The sequence below is a fragment of the Podarcis melisellensis genome (assembly GCF_964234715.1).
Source record: "Podarcis melisellensis genome assembly, chromosome: 5".
Taxonomy (NCBI): Eukaryota; Metazoa; Chordata; class Lepidosauria; order Squamata; family Lacertidae; genus Podarcis; species Podarcis melisellensis.
This window is the reverse complement of record NC_138537.1, coordinates 81,634,062-81,654,703: the sequence shown is the minus strand read 5'-3', so window position 1 is coordinate 81,654,703 and position 20,642 is coordinate 81,634,062. Positions and strand designations below refer to the sequence as shown.

General features: G+C 43.6%; 2 protein-coding genes across 4 annotated transcripts in view; one reads left to right on the top strand and one right to left on the bottom strand.

Moving 5' to 3' along the window:
- POLR3A (RNA polymerase III subunit A) overlaps positions 1–8,469 on the bottom strand; it is a 47,213-nt gene extending 38,744 nt beyond the window's left edge. Inside the window, exons 1-7 of one of the 2 annotated variants that reach the window (XM_081913462.1) lie at positions 8,297–8,469; positions 6,537–6,672; positions 5,631–5,768; positions 4,592–4,763; positions 3,801–3,955; positions 1,877–2,116; positions 901–1,063 (exon numbers count right to left, since the gene is read on the bottom strand). In XM_081913462.1, coding sequence (XP_081769588.1) covers positions 901–1,063; positions 1,877–2,116; positions 3,801–3,955; positions 4,592–4,763; positions 5,631–5,768; positions 6,537–6,672; positions 8,297–8,340 — 1,048 coding nt within the window. In that variant the 5' untranslated portion in view covers positions 8,341–8,469. The remainder of the gene's footprint in view (positions 1–900; positions 1,064–1,876; positions 2,117–3,800; positions 3,956–4,591; positions 4,764–5,630; positions 5,769–6,536; positions 6,673–8,296) is intronic. The other variant, XM_081913463.1, reaches the window with a different exon arrangement.
- A 1,721-nt stretch (positions 8,470–10,190) lies between these two features.
- On the top strand, positions 10,191–18,181 carry RPS24 (ribosomal protein S24). Of its 2 annotated transcripts, XM_081913863.1 has the most exons (6): positions 10,191–10,342; positions 13,153–13,362; positions 14,768–14,878; positions 15,555–15,572; positions 17,580–17,603; positions 18,098–18,181. In XM_081913863.1, the coding sequence occupies exons 1-4, from the start codon at positions 10,310–10,312 to the stop codon at positions 15,558–15,560; spliced, it is 360 nt and encodes a 119-aa protein (XP_081769989.1). In that variant the 5' UTR covers positions 10,191–10,309; the 3' UTR covers positions 15,561–15,572; positions 17,580–17,603; positions 18,098–18,181. The 2 variants fall into 2 exon arrangements, with proteins under 2 accessions (XP_081769989.1, XP_081769990.1); XM_081913864.1 differs by lacking the exon at positions 15,555–15,572.
- The last annotated feature ends 2,461 nt before the right edge of the window (positions 18,182–20,642 follow it).

The following is a 20,642-nucleotide window of genomic DNA, read 5'->3' as shown; positions in this document are numbered from 1 at the left end:
AGGGTAGCTGGGGACGAAGGAAGCAGGAGAATATGCATTCAACTCTGTTGAACATATTTCAGCTCCATTTCAGTAAGTGATGATGGCAAGAGGGTTAAACCAAAGGCTTCATGGAGAAAGTGAATTTTAAGAAGGTATTTGAAGGATGAGAGATAGAGAAGTGTTGTTGTGCAGATGTTATTAGAAGAGAGTTTTACACAGGTATAACGGATAACAAAGGTGAAGTTATCTAAGCTAGCAAGTAGAAGACTTTTGGATGACTAAGGATTGAGCTGGAAGATTTAAGGGCATAGACAGAGATGTATTGGTACAGGAAGGGTGTGAAATTAAGGTGGGGGCAAAACCATGGAGGACATTAGGTATAATGAACAGCAACCTCCATAGCACAAAATATAGCAGATTCAACTGTGTTCATTTTGATTTACCAATTGTATCAGGAAATAAAAGGGTTAAAACTCACTAGCAAGTGTTAATGTGCACAAATGCACTAGTAGCCTGCTGCCAAGCGCCTTGACTGTCAGCTGCAGAGTCTGCCTGGCAAGTCCAACAAACAAAAACTACAGAGCCCATATTGACCATTATGATATAACCACACCGTTTGCAATACATGACCCCAGAGGGATAGTCTAGATCCCACTTTCAGCAGTTGGTAACAGAGCTCAACACACAAATGAGTTTGCTCTCATTACTTCCCCCTAAAAACTGCTTTGGGAAGCAAGATAAAAATCCAAGAAATAAATGTAAACCTGAACAGCGTTTGGAAAAGGTACTGCCACCAGACTCCAGAAAGAGCTTCTGTCAGATTAGCCAATACTGGGGCTAGATGGACATGACGTAAGGGGACTTCACATGTTCAAATGTGATAGCAGCAGCAGCCAGAGATTATGCTGAAACACCTACCCTGCTTTCCCTTCAGTCTTTGAACAAAGCCTCGTGTCCACTTCTTGGGTGCCATGTTGAGAGGAATGCCAGAGAGTTCACTATTGATGTACAGAGCGCACTGCAGCTGAAGGAAGTCCCAGTCCTCCATTATCATCTGAGTTTTGGCTCCTGATATTCTATGCTGCCCAACAACAAAACAGCCAATTCAAGAAAGGAAATTTCAACAAAAGCAACTCCATAGTTCTAGGGAACATTCGGCAAGTTCTGCAAGGATGTAACGATGTTCTTATGAGAATACCAAATCAAATTTCTTTCACAAAGTTTTACTGCAAAACAAGGAAAGAACTAAAATAACCAGAGTAGTAACCATTTCAGAGCAATTCCGAATATGGACTTCCAGAAATGAACTCAATATCTGAGAACTAAGAACTTTTAACAGACCAAATGTACTATAGCTGCAGTTAAGATCTTTGATTAGGAACACATTGCACCCTAACCCCTGCAAGGTTGCCCAAAAAGAGAATTCTCTGGGGCTGAGAAATGGCTTTTTCCCTGTGTTTTACTCCTGTGTAAAAAACATATATATATTTGTGAATTTGCTGATTCTGGAAGAGCCTGGTTCAATCCCTGACCCAGCCATAAGCTCATTAAGGATGCCTGATGCAGACATAACATTACACCATAGATATAAGCAGAAGGGATAGGAGATTTGTATGGTAGGAAAGGAGTTAAGAGGTCAGGAACTTTATGGCAATCCCAGGCCCAGACCAACCTCAAATATATACGCTTAGAATAAGAATGCAACAAAACTCAGGCACTCACAGTTTGAAGAGGGCCTAAAATGAAGTGTCTCCTATGGAAACTAGTTATGCATTTTACTACAAATTCAAAAGCTAATAGCATATGAATTTAGGACGGCATTCTAAAAAGCACTGTTAAGAAGCACAATCCATACCTACTTTAACCACAAATATAAAATTAAAGGGCAACTCACCTTTTTGATCACATCATTGAGGAAAATTATTTCCGTCAGCTTCATCGTTAAGTCATCCTCGTTGGTGCCGGATTTTAAGTCGCTCACCACAGACGGCCTAATGCAGAGCGGGGGGACCAAGAGTCGTGTCAGGATCAAGTCCGAAGGCTTGCCGGATTCGGGGTTCATCAAAAGCAGAGGGATGTCTTCTGCGGGAATTCTCTTTAGGATATTTAAAACCACTAAAGGATTCAAGTTCTCCTACAAAACGTAAAAAGGTTACAATCACACTTTTATAATTGCAGGGCGGGAAACTCAGTTTCTGGCTAAGACTCAAGCAATGCCTTGTCCACTGATTTGTCAAGCTGCTTTAAAACCACAAGGAAGGGCAAAATGTTGTGCCAGCATTTCATGTTTTAAGGATCACAAATGTGTTCTTTACTTTCTTTAGAACACAAAGGCTTAAAAAGACATTTCTCAAACTTTGCCTATTTCCTAAAGTTATTGGGCCATCCCCTAGACAAAAAAAGTGGGTAGAACAATGGTATAAAGTACTGTACTTTGTACAGTAGGCTATAAGCCAGCCACACATAAATCAGAGGTTTCTATACACATGCAAATGAACGTTCCAGGCAAGGAATAGCATTGTCATAGTCCAAGGACACATTCCAGTCAGCCGAAAGAACATGCTAACAACTACTGCATGGGTAGGCAAACTAAGGCTCGGGGGCCGGATCTGGCCCAATCACCTTCTAAATCCAGCCCACGGATGGGCCAGGAATCAGCGTGTTTTTACATTAGTAGAATGTGTCCTTTTATTTAAAATGCGTCTCTAGGTTATTTGTGGGGCATAGGAATGCATTCATATTTTTTTTCCAAAATATAGTCCGGCCCCCCAGAAGGTCTGAGGGACAGTGGACTGGCCCCCTGCTGAAAAAGTTTGCTGACCCCTGAACTACTGCAGCCACACACTTCAAGTATACGTGGCTTCATACACACAGAGAACCCAGAGTCTAGACTGCATATTTGCTTATGAAGGCCAAGTACACTTGCTGCCCAGACACAATTGTTTTAAGAGTATGAGGCAGGGCATCTAATGGAATTGCAGGCTGTTACCAGGAGACACACAAGGCTAAAAACTTTCCTTGACAAAATTCAAGGCAGCCGATTACAGCAGTTGGAAGACTGTGCAAAGTGAACATTCAGCTCTTCGAGCGGCAGCCAAGATTTATAGTGATTCAGCCCACACAATAACTCAGTGATTTTGGTACAACAACACATGTACTTTCATGGACTCCTGTGCTACATTTCCTCCCTCCATGACAAGAAAATAAGAATGTCTGGCTTTTCGTTACCACCCACTCATCATCTCTCACACATGGCAAATAACCATTATTAGAGTTTGATGACAGAAACAATATCCATCAGGAAATAAGGATTTGTTTTAAGATTTTCATGTGTGCTAATTAAAAAAAAAATTTTTTTAACCACAGACAGAGCTGTTCCATCAGGCCTTTGGCCAAGGCACAGTCTGACCCCCTCCTTTGGCGATCCTTGTAGAACTCTGGCCCAGTGGTTGCCATTTGATTTTGAATTGATTTTAGAATATTGATTTTAGAATGCTGTGTTACTTTTATTGCTGTTAGCCGCTCTGAGCCCGGCTTTGACTGGGGAGGGCGGGATATAAATAATTTTTTTATTATATTATTATCAGTTAACAAAAGTGGATACATATGCTATAATGTTTAAATCAATTTGAATCAAATCCACCCTGCTGCAGAGCAAAAACATGACTAAGATAGGCTACCACCCTCTAGGCACTAAGCATCAAGAAATGCTTTTGCAAAAAAAATCCTTGGTTTGTTTCAACCGAAGAGAAATCCCCATTCCCAAAGGAAGAGAAAACTGAAACAATACAAGACTGCACAGGTTTCTTATTATTTACCTGGGCTTTCCCCAGTAGGGATTCAATCTCTTTATTATGTTCTATAGCGGTGTCAAAGGACTGTATGAAGTTAGACACAATGGGGTCCACTATCTTCTTCGTCGTCTTGTATTTCTCATGGATTATCTTCAGCAAGCCACACTTCTTTACAGTGCCTACAAGAAGATCCAGAAAATTTGCTCACACATTTTTGCATTTTAATACTTTACATTGGTCAGCACTCCAGAGTCGTGCTCAATGTTTTACAAACAGAATTAGGAAAAAAGAGGAAAAAATGAGGAGCGCAGGAGACACACCGACCAAAACCTTCAGTAGAATAAGGTTACTGTATTGTGGTTTAGTCACTAAGACTAAGAATGTTTGGTTCAAATTGTTTTTTCCCCAGGCATTACATAACCTCGGTTATAAAACAGCAACCAAGAAATTGCAGTGACTCTTAATGTCAAGCAACAATTTTAAAAGCCGAGAGTGACAAGCACATAGCAAATCTTAACAACAAAAATAAGACACTATCTATAATCAAATACCAGTGATAATATGAGACAGTCTTATACTGCCTATCCATCAGTGAAGTGTTTCTGACTCTTCTGAATACCAGCTGCTGGAAACTGCAGGAGCAGAGAGAGCCCTTGGATTCCTGCTTGCAAGCTTCACATAGGCATCCAACTGGCCACAGTGAAAACAGGATGCTAGACCAGGTGGTCCCCTGTCTGATCCGTAAGGCTCTCAAGTTCTTAAGCGGTTCCAGACTCAAGTTGCTTAAGGACCAAAGGGCAGATTAATGCACTCACCATTAAAAGCCCCACAATATGGGCAGGTGTTCTTTTTTCTGCACTTTTCAGAGATCTTTTTTTTCAAACCCCGTTTCTGGAGGTAGGTCAAGCCAGGTCTCTTCAGATAATCCAAAAACTGTTTCTGTTCTTCGAAGGTCAGCATGATACGGCAACAGGTCTTACAAATCATCTAGAGCAGAAGCAAAAAAACACAATTTGCCGTCAACCAATACACCTTTGAACACTCCATAAATTTATATGCACATACAGGGACACTGTGGAAGGTTGAAGGAGTTGAGCTTCCTGTCATGTATTCTTCTTCAAAGCTATGCTATGCAGTAAATCTAAGGAAACGCCAAAAGCCCAAATATCTATATGAATACTTTTTTTTTGGGGGGGGGGGAGTCTATTCTACTAAGCACTTCATTAATAACTACTCAGAAACTTCATATATTTAACATCAGGTAAGCACAGTACTGTAATTAATTTCTAGTCCACCTTCCCTCCAGTAAGCTCAAGGCAGCATACATAGTTCTCTTCCTCTCCATTTTACCCTGACAACAACCATGAGAGGTAGGAGAGGCTGAGAGAGAATGACTGACCCAAAGTCACCCAGTGAGCTTCATGGTTGAGTGGGAATTTGAACCCTGGTCTCCTATCAGAGGAATAATAGAATCATAGAGTTGGAAGAGACCACAAGGGCCATCGAGTCCAATCCCCTGCCAGGCAGGAAACACCATCAGAGCACTCCTGACATATGGTTGTCAAGCCTCTGCTTAAAGACCTCCAAAGAAGGAGACTCCACCACACTCCTTGGCAGCAAATTCCACTGTCGAGCAGCTCTTACTGTCAGGAAGTTCTTCCTAATGTTTAGGTGGAATCTTCTTTCTTGTAGTTTGGATCCATTGCTCTGTGTTCGCTTCTCTGGAGCAGCAGAAAACAACCTTTCTGTGATGATGAGGACATCATCACAGGCAATGGCCCACAATAGGAACAGCATGTCAAGTGTCCCTCAATCTCTGTCATCTCCAGTCCTTGACATGAAATGCAACTTTACCTGCAAAATGCCTATCACGGCTTTGAAGTACCCCACATGGAAACAAGGCAACTCCAGGTCAATGTAGCCATAATGACCCAAACACTCCGCCAGATTCTTTCCACAAGTTTCACAGGGACGATCCTTCTCACTTGTACCCTTGGGAGTAGAAATGCACAAAACAATTAACAGTGGCGCCTTCTCTACATATCTTTAGATGGCAGGCAAAAATATTCCTCTTCTCCCAGGACTTTGACTAATTAAACAATCTTTTAAACACACACACTTTCTCTGTCTCTATTATTTTTGTTTACTACTACGTTATGTATTTTTGGGGTTTTTATATTGTAAACTGCACTGTGGTTCTCAGATGAAGGGCAGTACAGAAATTTAATAAATCAAATTAAATAGATAAGATATTGTCAAGCTGCTCTCTGATGAATTAAGACACCTCACTACTAATTATGTGTCATGGGCAGTATATGGCTTTATTAATCCATTGTAATCTTAGAACTCACAAGGATCTTAGTTCTCACAAGTCCACACACACACACACACACATCCATACACAATTATCTAGCCACAAATAAGCATGCATAACAAGTGCTCTTCTTTTCAGTAAAAGAAAACCAGACTACAGAAATCAAGCTTTATTTTAGCCTACAATTACTGTTAAGTTTTTCATCGATATACATTTTGCACACTAGAAAAGACTGATATGATCTGAAAGTAATGGGTGCACAAAGAAACACTTTTGGAATGTAAGCATCCAAAGCTGTTTTATATTGTCAAGTCACCCATCTCTCTCCTATCTCCTCTGCCTGACAGCAGTTCCACAGGTTGAGTTTTTTCAAAGTCCTGCAACCCAGATCCTTTCTAACTAGAGATATGCATTGTGGGATATGATTGAACAACAAAAGGTCTTACCATTCGATGGTCCAGTACACCATACTGCAGAGGTGAATGATTGTTGTCTTGACTGTATAGGTTTTTACTAACCACCTGGATGTGAGCCTGTTGTCGCATCTCTTCTGGAGACTTCATCCCAAAGCAGATGTGGCTTCTAGAACAGAAAACACCACCAGATATATCACAAAATGGAGATATCCTGGATGACTATTTTGAAGTCTCTGCTTATACAGAATGTTGCCTCTGACAAGTAAGCAATACCAAGAATCCAGCACACCAGACTTCTGTATTTATATCTTGCAGCTTTCTAAGCACAATTCAGTGTGCTGACTTTAGCATATAAAGCCATGAGTGGCCTGGCCCCAACAGACCACCCATTGTAATCTCCAATATTGGTCAGGAGTCTCCCTTAAATGTACGATTCACATAAGACACGAAGCCTTATTTGACTAGCTCAAGACTAAGCCAAAAAGTGAATTAAAAACACATTTTCCTGAGTATTGCGCATACCCCGACACCATAAACAAGCCCTCATGTACACAGACAGCAAGGATACTTGAGTTTAATAGCTGGATCTTATTCTCACAGTGGCCAATCAAATGCCTGTGGGAAACTGGCAAGCAATATTTGAGCCCAAGAGCCCTCTCCCTTCCTGTGACTTCCAGCAACTGGTTGGTACAGTGGTACCTCTAGTTACGAACTTAATTGTATTCAGAATTATTGCTGTCTCCATCATCATCATCATCATCATCTGTGGAGACAGAGCTTAGCCACCATGGCTAGCAGCCATCAACAGCCCTCCACAAATTTGTCTAATCCTCTTCTAAAGCCATCTAGCTTGGTGGTCATCCTGTGGGAGCAAGTTCCATCGTTTTAACTATGTGCTGTGTAAAGAAGTACTTTCTTGAGGGCACAGGCCGAAGAAACTCTGTGTATAAAGATGCAAATCTCATGCGGACTTATATGGGACTTGCTGCCAAGTCAACATGCATAATATAGAACCATAGAATCCTACAACCAAGGGAAAATGCTGAGCACAAGAGGAAGGCATGTTTAAATACTACAGAAAATTACTTTCTTGTATTATTTTACTTTATTCCCCACCCTAATGAAGTCCCAGGGCAAGCTACGCTTGCAAAAAAGAAAATGCAAGCAGAAAATATAGCCATCTAATGTAGACAAAATTGCTTATATTTAGATTTCTAAAATACTTCCTTTTCCTCCTTTTTTTGGCTGAGCCAAAAATAGATTTATCCCAGGATAAACCAAGAAGACAAAAACTTTAAGAAAGAATGGGGAAATTTTATAATTTATTTAGCAGACCACTGTAAGCAGATGAAAACAACAGCAGGATTTGAATAACACTTGTAATGTAACAACCACTGTGGACAATTATGGACTGATACAAAATATGGATTACGAAATAATACGCAGTTGAAACTTTCTGGTGATTGACCGTATTAAAGATATTTGAATTTATGCAGTTGAAAATGCTGACAATAAGACCCATGGAGGGGATGGCGGGAAGTCTGGAGATTTGGAGAAATCTCTAGATGTGGATATTTACTTGGTATTGTTATAACTCTACGCTTGTAAAAGCAAATAAAAATCATTTTCAAAAAATAAATAAATTATCCCTTCTGCTTTCCAAAAGGGGCTCTCCGTAAGGTGCCTCCCGTGCCTCTGGACTATTCCCCTCCACACCACTCAATGGACCGCTTTTCTCGCCCCCCAAACTTGACAAGCTTGTTCTTCGCCGCCCCCCGAGTCCCGCTTACATCTTCTTGGCCACGTCCGTCTCGCGGAACTGCTCCTTCACCATGGCGGCGGTTCCCCTCTCTCGCCCGGGGACGGCGAAAGGAAAGAGAGCGGAGCCGTGCGGAGCCAACGCCGCCGCCAACGCCTCCTCTTTCCCCTGAGCGACCTGCACACCGGAGCCGGCAGACGGGCATCGGGCGCGTGCGTCGTGCGTCGCCGCCAACCGCGAAGGGTCGCCCGGAGACGCATCCACCCGGCGTCGCAGCGCCATCTAATGGCCGGAGGTGCAACGAAAGGGAAGGAGAGCGCGCAGGTGAGCGCGCGGGGGGTCCCACCTGCCAGCCGCCCCAGACCAGAGAAAGTTGTTTATTATTATTATTATTATTATTATTATTATTATTATTATTATTATTATTATTATTATTATTATTATTGTTGTTGTTGTTGTTGTTGTTGTTGTTGTTGTTGTTGTTGTGTTGTTGTTGTTGTTGTTGTTGTTGTTGTTGTTTTGTTGAATTTCTACGGCTCCCAACACCCGAGGATCGCAGGGCGGTTTGCAACCACAGCTATGTTGCGCATTTTGGTACTTTCGTATTGCAAAATATTTTTTTGCTCCCCCACCCTTTCATTAATTAGGCCTTTGGCTGATTAAACCATTTATTGTGGCCTTTTAAAGTGTGTGCATTGTTGGGCAGGGGGAAGGTGTTTATTGCTTTCGTTTGTTCTTATGGTATGTATTTTTGTGTTTTTCTTTTTAATAATATTTCTTATTCGTTTTCCAAATTATTACAAATCCGTCCAAATGACTTTAATGCAATTTCTTAAAATCAGGCTTCTCACTCCCGTTGCGAACATACGTTCATCTCTTGTTCCTATTGCCACATCTTGCTTACTATCCAGGTCATCTTTTAATAGTTGTCCATTCTTACAGCAAGTTGCAATTTTTGTGTTTTTCTACTGTAAACCGCCCCGTGCTTCCTCGGACAAAAAGCGGCATAGAAATTCAATATATAACAGTCATCTATATCAGGGAAGCTGTGGGATTAGCTGGCAGGCGAGCGGTGCCTTATGACAGCCAACCTTAAAGCGTTTAAAGCCGACGTTGTTTGTCCTCACGATGCAAAGAGAAGCCGACACGCAGGTCAGCGATTTGGAAACGAGTTTTCTTTTCTTTCTTAGTAAACAGGCCGCTCAGGCATCCGTACCGACACTCGGAAGTCTCTATGGTCGCCTGTCGACTTCCGTCGACGCGTTTTCTGTGCCCTCCCCTTTGTACGCGAAGGCCCGCCTCCTTTTCCTCCGCGCGAGCGCCGCTATATGATTGGCTGCTGAAAGTTCCTTCCTTCCTTTTGCCGGAGACGCAGCCAAGATGGTGAGTTCTCGTCGGTCTCCCCCGAGTTCCCTGGGAGAGGCGGCTTCAATCCGAATTAGCCCCACGCCATCCTTTGCCCGCTGGCCTTCGGAGCGACTGCTCTCCCTTCAGCGGGGCTTTCTGGTTGTGCTGGGCCGGTTATTGGGCGGGAAGAGGGAGTTTTAGGGGTCCGGCTCGCGCTCTGAACGACGCACCCCCCCCTCCACCGCTCTGCTTTCGGGCTTAGTGTGCGGCCTGGTCTACCAATAAACGGGGGTGGCGGAGCGTGTGTGTTATAAAAATGCCCTCTCCTGTATCAGCTTTTTCCCAAGCTGCTGCTGCTGTTTCTGTATCCCCGATTTCCATCATCCCTTGCCGTGCTGGCCGGGGCTCGTGAGATTTGGGAATCTCATCCACTTGGACGGCGCCGGATTTATGGAAGGGCTGCTAGTTCAATGAATCGCTATTTTATCTTATTGTTTTATTTCATATCTGCCTAAACTTCAGAGGCAGGGTGGGGGAGGGTAGCAGTTTATACCCCTCCCTTGAAAAATAGTTGAAATTTAGTACTTTATGGTAGCTTCAGATTGTTGCATTGGCAGACATTAATACACACGATGTCTTTGAATTTTGGTTTTTTTTGTTGCAGAACGACACGGTCACCATCCGAACAAGGAAGTTCATGACCAACAGGCTGCTTCAGCGTAAGCAGATGGTGAGGCAGATGTGTTAATACTTTTATTTGATTCATTCATAATCGTAGCCTAATTTTCACATACATAAAGTCTATGTCTGTGCTAAAGCTGAGGTTGGTAAATTTAGTGACTGCAGTGTTTTTCCTGGATTAACTAGTAATATAGCATTATATTTTGGGATGCTACAGTGTGTTGATCTGTTTTTGTTACTGTGTTAATATCTTGATTTGCAGTTATAAGCAAAATTTCTTGAATGGTTATCGAGAAGTTTTCTTTTAGATTACCAAAATACAGTGGTGCCTCGCAAGACGAAATTAATTCGTTCCGCAAGTCTCTTCGTCTTGCGAGTTTTTCGTCTTGCGATGCACGGTTTTCCATAGGAATGCATTGAAAATCAATTAATGCGTTCCTATGGAAACCGCCTTCCCCCGACCTCTTCTGGCGGGCGGCATTTTAAAATCGCCCGGGACAGCGGAGGACTTCTCCGCTGTCCGGGGCGATTTAAAAGCCCCTGGGAAGGCAGGCAGGGGGGACAAAGGCTTTCCCGCCCGGCTTCGGGACATCGTTCCGATGCCGGGCGGCGGGGGGAGGCGTTCCTGCCCCGCCGCCCGGCATCGGGACGATGCCCCGAAGCCGGGCGGCTGGGGGAGGCGTTCCTGCCCCACCGCCCGGCATCGGAACGATGCCCCGAAGCCGGGCGGCTGGGGGAGGCGTTCCTGCCCCACCGCCCGGCATCGGGACGATGCCCCGAAGCCGGGCGGCTGGGGGAGGCTTTCCCGCCCGGCCGCCTGGCTTCGGGACATCGTTCCGATGCCGGGCGGCTGGGGGAGGCGTTCCTGCCCCACCGCCCGGCATCGGGACGATGCCCCGAAGCCGGGCGGCTGGGGGAGGCGTTCCTGCCCCACCGCCCGGCATCGGGATGATGCCCCGAAGCCGGGCGGCTGGGGGAGGCGTTCCTGCCCCACCGCCCGGCATCGGGACGATGCACCGAAGCCGGGCGGCTGGGGGAGGCGTTCCTGCCCCACCGCCCGGCATCGGGACGATGCCCCGAAGCCGGGCGGCTGGGGGAGGCGTTCCTGCCCCACCGCCCGGCATCGGGACGATGCCCCGAAGCCGGGCGGCGGGGGGAGGCGTTCCTGCCCCACCGCCCGGCATCGGGACGATGCCCCGAAGCCGGGCGGCGGGGGGAGGCGTTCCTGCCCCGCCGCCCGGCATCGGGACGATGCCCCGAAGCCGGGCGGCTGGGGGAGGCTTTCCCGCCCGGCCGCCTGGCTTCGGGACATCGTTCCGATGCCGGGCGGCGGGGGGAAGCGTTCCTGCCCCGCCGCCCGGCATCGGGACGATGCCCCGAAGCCGGGCGGCTGGGGGAGGCTTCAAAAGCCGTCCGGGGGCTTTTAAATCGCCCCGGACAGTCCCGGGGCGATTTAAAAGCCCCCGGTTAGGCAGGCAGCCTTCAAAAGCCTGCCTTCAAAAGCCGTCCGGGATAGCGGGAAGCGCTTCCCTGCTATCCCGGACCGCTTTTAAAATGCTGGCGGTGGGGAGCAAAGCCTTTCGCCCCCGCCGGCCTTCCTGGACCTCTTCTGAAGTCCGGAGGGGGGGAAAAGGCTTTGCTCCCCACCGCCAGCATTTAAAAAAAGGTCCCCGAGATTTCCCTATGGGCTTTCGTCTTGCGATGCAAGCCCATAGGGAAAATCGTCCAGCGAAGCGTCGCAAAAACCGAAAAACCCTTTCGTCTTGCGGGTTTTTCGTCTTGCGAGGCATTCGTCTTGCGGGGCACCACTGTATCTGATAAATTGCCATGCTCCCCCCACACTGTTAATGTTATTTTTTGGCATGATAACATACTGTGGCATAGCAAGGAGTGCATTGAAAAGCTGGAATGGCCCAGCCAGTTTGTCAGTGTTTATATGTGAGGGTAAACAAGGGCTACTCAGATTTATCAATCTTTTATTCATTTATATGTTGAATGTATTGTTAACCTTCTAGTTCATAAGTTAATATATATTTGAACACCAGTGATCCCGCCTTCAAACTGAAGCTAGCTGTAATAGACTCTGAACTTAAGAATGCTTTGTACAGGAAGACTAGAAGCTAAAGAAATTATTAGCTATATTTCAGAATGTGGCAGTGGAACATGAATTTTCCCCTAACAAATATTTCCGTGCTGGTTTTCATTCCCATGTTCAAAAGTTTACATTGCATCCTAATATATATGTCCCACACAGGGCATTGCTACCACTGTGCTAGGAGCAACTTGTACTCTGATGTGCATGTTTTGCCTTGTGGTTTACACCTCTTGTGATACCGAAGCAGCCTTAAATGACAGAAAAGTCATTGAAGTGCATTGCATAAAAAGAAAACCAGTATAGCACATTCAGTTGGTGGAATTCATTCGTTTTGCTATTTTAGATGTTTCCTCTGCACCAGTACATTGGTTTACCAGAGAGAACATTTTGCTGCACATGCTACTTGGGGCTTCTCCCAACTCCTTGGAACCAATTTTTAGGGGAGGGGAGGAAAGCTCTATTAAAGAGGTTTTAAGTTCTTCCACTGACATTAGGTGAAACCTACCCAGTAGATTTTTGCAGGACTGCCATCTGCACTATGTGCAAAAAGTATGTAAATATAAATAGGCTTTTTTTATTGCCACCTGAATAACATCAGTGCTGGGGGACAGCTGGATTTCCGTAGAGGATGTTTAGGGCCTACGTGTGTGTGACAAAGTAAAGTAGCTCACGAATAGTAACTTTTGTGAAGCTCTTTACATTCATAGGTCCCCCCTCCCAATACATTAAAAGTGTTTAATGTTTTGCCAATTCTGTATATATAGGTGATAGATGTTCTTCATCCTGGAAAGGCCACTGTTCCCAAAACTGAAATCCGCGAAAAATTGGCCAAAATGTACAAGACAACCCCAGATGTCATTTTCGTCTTTGGCTTCAGGACTCATTTTGGAGGTGGGAAGACAACAGGCTTTGGCATGATCTACGATTCCCTCGACTATGCAAAGAAAAATGAACCAAAGCACAGACTAGCCAGGGTAGGCTTCTTCAGTTGTTTACCTTGTTTGGACAGGCTGGGGTGGTCTTGCTAAATGGTTTTTCTTTCTTTCTGGGACCTTTTGACGCGTTTGTTCTGTTAAAGATGCACTCTTCCTGTTGAATTTTTAATTTTAAAATGGTATCTTAAACTGTTGTTGTACTTAGTGGTATTAAGAAGGTTCATATTAATTACATCAGTATTTTATTTATAGCTATGTGTATCTTGTCTGTCCCCTCATTGCAGTGAACCTTTTGCATGCAAAGCATATGCTGTGTTCAGTTGGGATAGCTAAATTGGTTGAGGATCAGACTCTTAATCTCAGGGCTGTGGGTTTGAGCCCTACATTGGGCAAAAGATTCCTGCATTGCAGGGGATTGGACTAGAAGACGCTTGGAATCCCTTCCAACTGTACAATTCCACAATTCTCCCATGTTTAACTTGTAACAACTTCCTGTTCCTATAAATGCTTGCCAGTACAGTCTACTGAAATTGCCAACATCACCACTTTTTAGTGTGTCTGCATACATCATAAGAGGCCTGGCTACCAAGTCTTGTGAGGAAAGGTTCAAATGATCTGGGTGTGTTGAACCTGGATTAGAGTTTAGAACATAATAATGAGAGCCATCTTCAACTCTTGAAGGGTTGTCATATAAATGAGAGAGTGATTTTGCCTTATGTCGCTTCAGAGGCCGCAACTTGGTACCTTGGAAGTTGAACAGAATCCATTCCAGAAGTCCGTTCAATTTCCAAAATGTTCTGAAACCTAAGCGCAGCTTCTGAATGGCTGCAGGAAGCCGCGGAAGCCCCATTGGACGTTCGGATTCCAAAAATAGTTCACAAACCGAAACAGTCACTTCCGGGTTTGTGGCGTTCGGGAGCCAAAATGTTTGAGAACTAAGCGGTTCAAAAACCAAGGTATGACTGTATTGGGTTCAAATGAGAAGAAAAAGCATTTTACAAGCTGTTCAGTAGTGGAGTCAACTGCCTGGGAAGCTGGTGGGCTCTACTTTGTTACACTTTTAAGTAGAGGCTGAATGTCCACCTACCAGGGATGTTGTACAGTGGTACCTTGGGTTACGAACAGTCCTGCTTATGAACACTTTGGGTTACAAACTCTGCAAACCCGGAAGTAGGTGTCCTGGGTTGTGAACTTTGCCCCGGGATATGAACTCAATCCCCTTCCGGGGCCACGGGAGGCCTATGTAGGGAATGTACGCTTCAGGTTAAGAATGGGCTTCCGGAATGAATTAAGTTCGTAACCTGAGGTACCACTGTAGTGGATTTCCTGCATTGGCAGCAGGATTGGACTGGATGTCTTTTGAGATCCTTTCCAATGCTATGACTGTCCAAGGTTAAATGCCAGTGTGTACTTTGAGTGATTTACTTTGCTTCCCTTTTACTAGCATGGTTTGTATGAAAAGAAAAAGACTTCAAGGAAACAGCGTAAAGAACGTAAGAACAGGATGAAGAAAGTCAGAGGAACAGCTAAAGCAAACGTTGGAGCTGGCAAGAAGGTAAGTTCAACCCATCAGTGCTCATAAGCGCAGTCATTCTTGTAACTGTATTGGATGTTTCATGACAAAAATAACCTTTTCCTTTTCTTTCAAATTTCAACTTTTACTTCTGGATTGCAGAAGGTAACGCTGAGATGCTGCGTAGATCTTAGCTTCTCAAGTAGTTTAGCTTTTGTGCATCTCTTATTACTTAGTAGATAACAAAGTAAAAAGGTAACATTACCTAGCCTCCAAAGTCTTCATCTGAAGATGGAGTGCTTTGGAGCGTCTTTTTCCCACCCTTTCCCTCTTGCGTAGCTAAAGTAGATCTTGCCTGACCCCATCCTTTCCTGCCTTACCCTCCAAATTAGCACATACTAATGGCAACTAAATGAGACTTGAAATATCCCTCAGTAAAGTGGGTACAGGTAAATAGAAAAACACTTGCTGGCATTTAATGGAGTTGAAACGTGGAGCATTCAAGTTGAATACAATTTTTGCTTAACGTATAACAGCGCAGAAATCAGACTTAAACACAGTAGGCATTTTTAACATAAGCATGGTTTAAATTTGGATTTTAAATAGCATTGAGTTAAAACTTTTCATTAAATGACTTACTGTAAATTCAATCTTTTGATTAGTAGTAATCCTTTACTTTCACCTTTTTTCCTCCTTTCTTGGGATTCTTGTTGATCAGAAATGAAGTGCCTAGCAGGTACCGAGAATAAGCATGGATGTGATTGCGTGTATTATGCATCACTTGCTTGACTTCCTAATGCTCCCTTGCTTTGTCTGTGTGTTTTTGCTTTGGAAGAAAGTTTCCCTGCCTCTATAGATTTTAATTTCCAGTAGGAAATACTTTGCTGTAGTATCAGGCAGGTTTGTAAGCTTAAATGTGCTGTAGTTAATATACAACATGTATAAATTGAGTAGCATCCCCCGTATTGAGAACAAGTGTGGCCCTAGATGTCTAAAATGTACGTTGCATGTTCTCACTTAGTGTGCAACAACCTTCTTGAAAGTGTGATGAAGTTTCATGCTTCAGGCTAACCACACACCAAGGCCAATATTCTGCTTATAAAAACACTACATTGCGGGCTGAATTTACATGTGAGAACTGCTTATAGCTGAACAAGTTGGTAACTAAAACACTCAAAATCCTGTTCCCTTCTGTTGAATGGTGAGGATTTAGTCCTTTTTTTAAATGCAAATGGCAATTCATACACTATAAAAAATCATACTGTTCTCGGCTTTAACTTTTATCTGAGACTTTCAAATAGTTAAATGTACCTCCTGCTTCACCACAAGCACAGGACAGTCCCATTATCCAGGTGTCCTCCACACTGGTTCAGGCGCAAGACTGCATCTGCTTCTGGAGCTCTTCACACCAGCATCCTTGTTTCTCCTTTTCTGTGATGCTACATCATGAGCCTGCCTGCTTCAATATTGGCTTACAAGCATATGAGAACAAATAACAGGTTTAGGCATCACAATACCTTCACAAGGCACTTTCCCTATCTCATAGTTTGTAAAGTCTTCCTTGGAACTGTTCCATTCATGTATAACTTAAAGTGAAACTTAAGAACGCTGCTGATGTGCCTGTAAAGGTGGAAAACCTGAGTGGGGATCAGGGCCACAAATTCCTCAGTTTATCTATACTTTCCTGTATTCTAGTGGCTGCTGAGCTATGGAGTACAGTTATACCTCGGGCTATTATTAATAATAATAATTTATTATTTGTACCCCGCCCATCTGGCTTGGTTTCCCCAGCTTCTCTGGGCGGCTTCCAACAAAGATGAAAAATACACTAAAATGTCACATATTAAAAACTTCAACCTGTGCTTCAGGTTGAGCGTTTTCAAGTTATGCTCTGTGACGACCCGGAAGTAATGGAGCGCGTTACTTCCGGTTTTCGCCGTATGCACAGACGCTCAAAATGACGTCACGCGCATGTGTGGAAGCGGTGACATGCGCAGACGTGTGTTACGTTCTACTCAGGATGCGAACGGGGCTCTGGAACGGATCCCATTCGCATACAGAGGTACCACTGTAGAAAGGAATATGGCCTGATGCTGTTACATAGCTCACATAGTGTGGCTCACTGCTGCATATTAGCAATTGCATATTCTAAATATAATTGCAAATGCACACAAAGTATTTGAATCCTTGTATAGTAGACCTCATCATACCACTTAGGCTTGTACATTGATGTGTGTTTATCTAGTAAGTGTCCTGGTTTTCTGTGAGAAGCTTTTTTTTAGTAGTGGGAGGCAAGGAATTGTTTGCCTTTTGTCTAGTTTGCAATAATCCCCCTTAAGTTGCAAACAACTTACCCTTAACCGTGGCAAACTGCTTCTGAAGCTATTCACTTGACAAGCAGCCAGCTCCTAAGCGACCTGTGGCTATTTTCTCTCACCTTCAAAATCGTCCTGCAACTTGACTTTTTCTCACCTAATCCTTTGTGTTTCATCGCTGTACTATTTATGCTCCAAACCTGGATCTTGACACAACTGAAACAGGAAGCCTGCTAATAAGATTCTGGGCCTGATTCTTTAGTTAGCCCAAGGCTACAACTAAAATTAATTCTGTATACATGTATGGTATGGAAATAGATCCAGTAGTGTAAAAACAATGGTACGTAGCCTAAAGGGGTTGTCTTGTCTTTTAAATGAAAATGATGTGATTAAAGATGTACTGACATCTTTTTCTCCCTTTCTTACAGTGAGCCAGCAGTGGATTTTAACAGGTAAAAGTACATCCATACTTCATTGCTGAGGGACCTGCTTATTGCTAGTCTCTTCAGAAGTTCATTCCTCCTGAAGGCTGTCTGATAACTGATGGTTAACTTGCTTCACTGCAGTTCTTTAAAAACCTCCTTTAGGTGCATGTCACAGCAACTCTCATAAATATCTGCAGCAGGGAGTAGTTCCCTTGAAGGGTATTGTGGGGAGTGATCTGGCTCCTCAGCACAGCCGAACTCCTCCCATCTTCAAGGGTTGGGGAAAGAGGTGGGCAGACCAGTCAAAGTTAAAATGCACCCCACATTATCTGCAGAGTGTTCTTAACAGTTGGGGCAACTGGCTGGATTGAAATTGCCACACAATTGAAAAATCCCTTTTAGACATGCTTGTCAAAATTTATTTACTTACAATTGGTGGGAGGAGAATTCCTTAGCGTTATAGAACGGATGTATATTTAGTGCACGATATTGACTGACATTCTCTTCCCTTTCCTTTACAGAAATTAAATTATCCAGCCAGAAAATATATGGAGATTGTACTGTTGTGTTGCATTCCGGTCAAATAAATTCTGTGAAAACTCAAATGATGGGCTCCTAGAATTTACTTGATAGGCTTCCGAGGTTTCACTGTACTGCAGACCCTTCTGCAGTGTGCAATTCCAAGAGAGTGGCGTGTTCTGGGTCTCATTCTTTGGTTATAGCAATGAGGACTAGAGACTTGTCAGTGCCTCCAACTGGAACTGTCACAGAACATACCTTTAAAAATTCTATGCTGCAGTGGGTTTCTCAGGCTGACGCTCAGGTGCTCCTTGGCAGATGAGCTGATACAAAAGGGATCCTCTGAAAGGATATTTTTAAAATCACACATGGAACATGAATGATGGGCTCCTAGAATTTACTTGTAAAATAAAGAAAGAAAAGTATCTCTTAATGTTGCCCTGGCGGTTAATCAGATTGGAATCAGATTGGAAGGTCTTGTACCTTGAGTAGGGATTGAGTGGGAAATTAGGCTTCATGCGTAAGAAACATACAGCCTAGCCTAGAAACATACAGCCAGAGAATTGGCTTGTTGGATCAAAACTCAATGTGAAATTCTGACCTTGTATGCGGCTTTCATTAGATTTTATAGGTCACAGTGGTACAATTGACAGTACAAGCAACAAGCCATCAGAATTCCCCTGTATGCCCTGCTCCCCCAAATATTTCTTGCACAACCCTACCTGTGTCAACTCTGCATGTTGTTCTGCCCGAGACCTAGTTTTTCAGGGAACTCTCTATTTTGTTTTGTTTCCGCTTGCTACTCTTGTCTCTTAATCAGCTTTCCTAGTACTCCTTTCCACCCATAATATACAGCTCCTCTCATCTTTAGTGCTGTGAAGTTTCCTCAGCCTCAAAGCTGCATAATAAGGAACTACTGGTGTAAATGGCAATGCTCTTATTTTTTTTCTTCTTGCCCTGCCTCAAAAGTTTCCCACAATGTGATAGTGCAGAGAAGTGGTTTTCAAGCAGTTTGAGGAACCCCAGGGTTCTTTTGAGAGATCCATGGTAGGTACACATGCTTCATTGAAAGATTCCTTCGCACTATAGATGTACCTTGGTTTTCAAATTTAATCCGTTCTGGGACTCTCTTCGACTCCCGGAATAGTTTGAAAACCACACCAGACATTCGGCTTCTGAAAATCATTCAAAAACCGGAAAAATCACTTCTGGTTTTCAATTGTTCAGGAGCCGAAACGTTAAGAGTTCAAAGACGTTCGGCTTCCGAGGTTCCACTGTACTGTAGACCTTTCTGCAGTGTGCAATTGCAAGAGAGTGGTGTGTTCTGGGTCTCATTCTTTGGTTATAGCAATGAGGACTAGAGATTTGTCAGTGCCTCCAACCTGAACTGTCACAGAACATGCCTTTAAAAATTCTACGCTGCTGTGGGTTTCTCAGGCTGACACTCGGGTGCTTCTTAGCAGATGAGCTGATACAAAAGGGGTCCTCTGAAAGGATATTTTTAAAATCACATGGAACATGAAGCAAAACATTCTCGATAGGGAACTCAACCTATAACTTCCTCAGCATTGGAGCAATCTCTTCAGCAGCTGCAAGAGTCTTCACTTTCTTTTTTTGAAATAGCTTTTCAGTTGATGGGTCTGATGTGGTAATGATGCCTCTGGGACCTAATTACTAGGAAAATGGCAATTAGCCCTTCACACCAGATTTTCCCAATGTGCTACCTCTTGAAGTGTCTCACTCACTTGTGTCAACATATTTGGGGTAGCTTTTCTGCTGAGAAGGAAACGGCAAAAAAAAAAAAGACTGAATAGTTACTTATAGAAGAAACAGCTTGTTTTTGACATGTGGCCGGTGTATTTTTAGGTTTTAAATTTGTTGAAGCCAATGTACTTTGTGAGTTCACATAAATGGAGGTGTCTTGCTCCTGAGTTCAGGAATTACTAGATTTAGTAGTGTCATGTTTCCTGTCAAACAATGCTTTGGGTTCAATACGTTGCCGTGAGAGCAGCTTAGAAAGACTTTCAACTTCTTAGAAAGATTTCCAACTTCTTTCAGGGAAATCCTGCAGGTAAATTTTTTTCCCCCGTTACTGCATCTGTATATGGGTTAATATGGCCTGTCAGGTTAGGTCTCAAGAAGGTTGCTGATGTGTGATGCTCTGAGGTCTAAGGCTACTGTGGTACAGCGAATGACTTTTGACAAGTTACACCTCTTGCAAGTGTATTTCCAGAGGAGGGATCAAAGCAATAGTTTTGGAAGATGTTGATTTTTTAAAAAAGGAAATTCAGTTTATTACCCCTGCAAGGGTCCCTTGTTCAATAGTAACGCTGCACAGAATAATTGCATGAGGACAGGCTGGTTAGTCTTTCTTATGCAGTTCAGAGTCCCAATACTCACTTCCACTAGCAGTAATATTAAAAACAAACTTTGACTTGCTCTTGGTGAAACATTTCTCAACTTCACATTCGTAAAACGTAAGCTTTCTATGAAATTTATAAGCCAAGCTTGGAATAAGCTGTATTGGAGAATAAGGCAGGAAAAGTT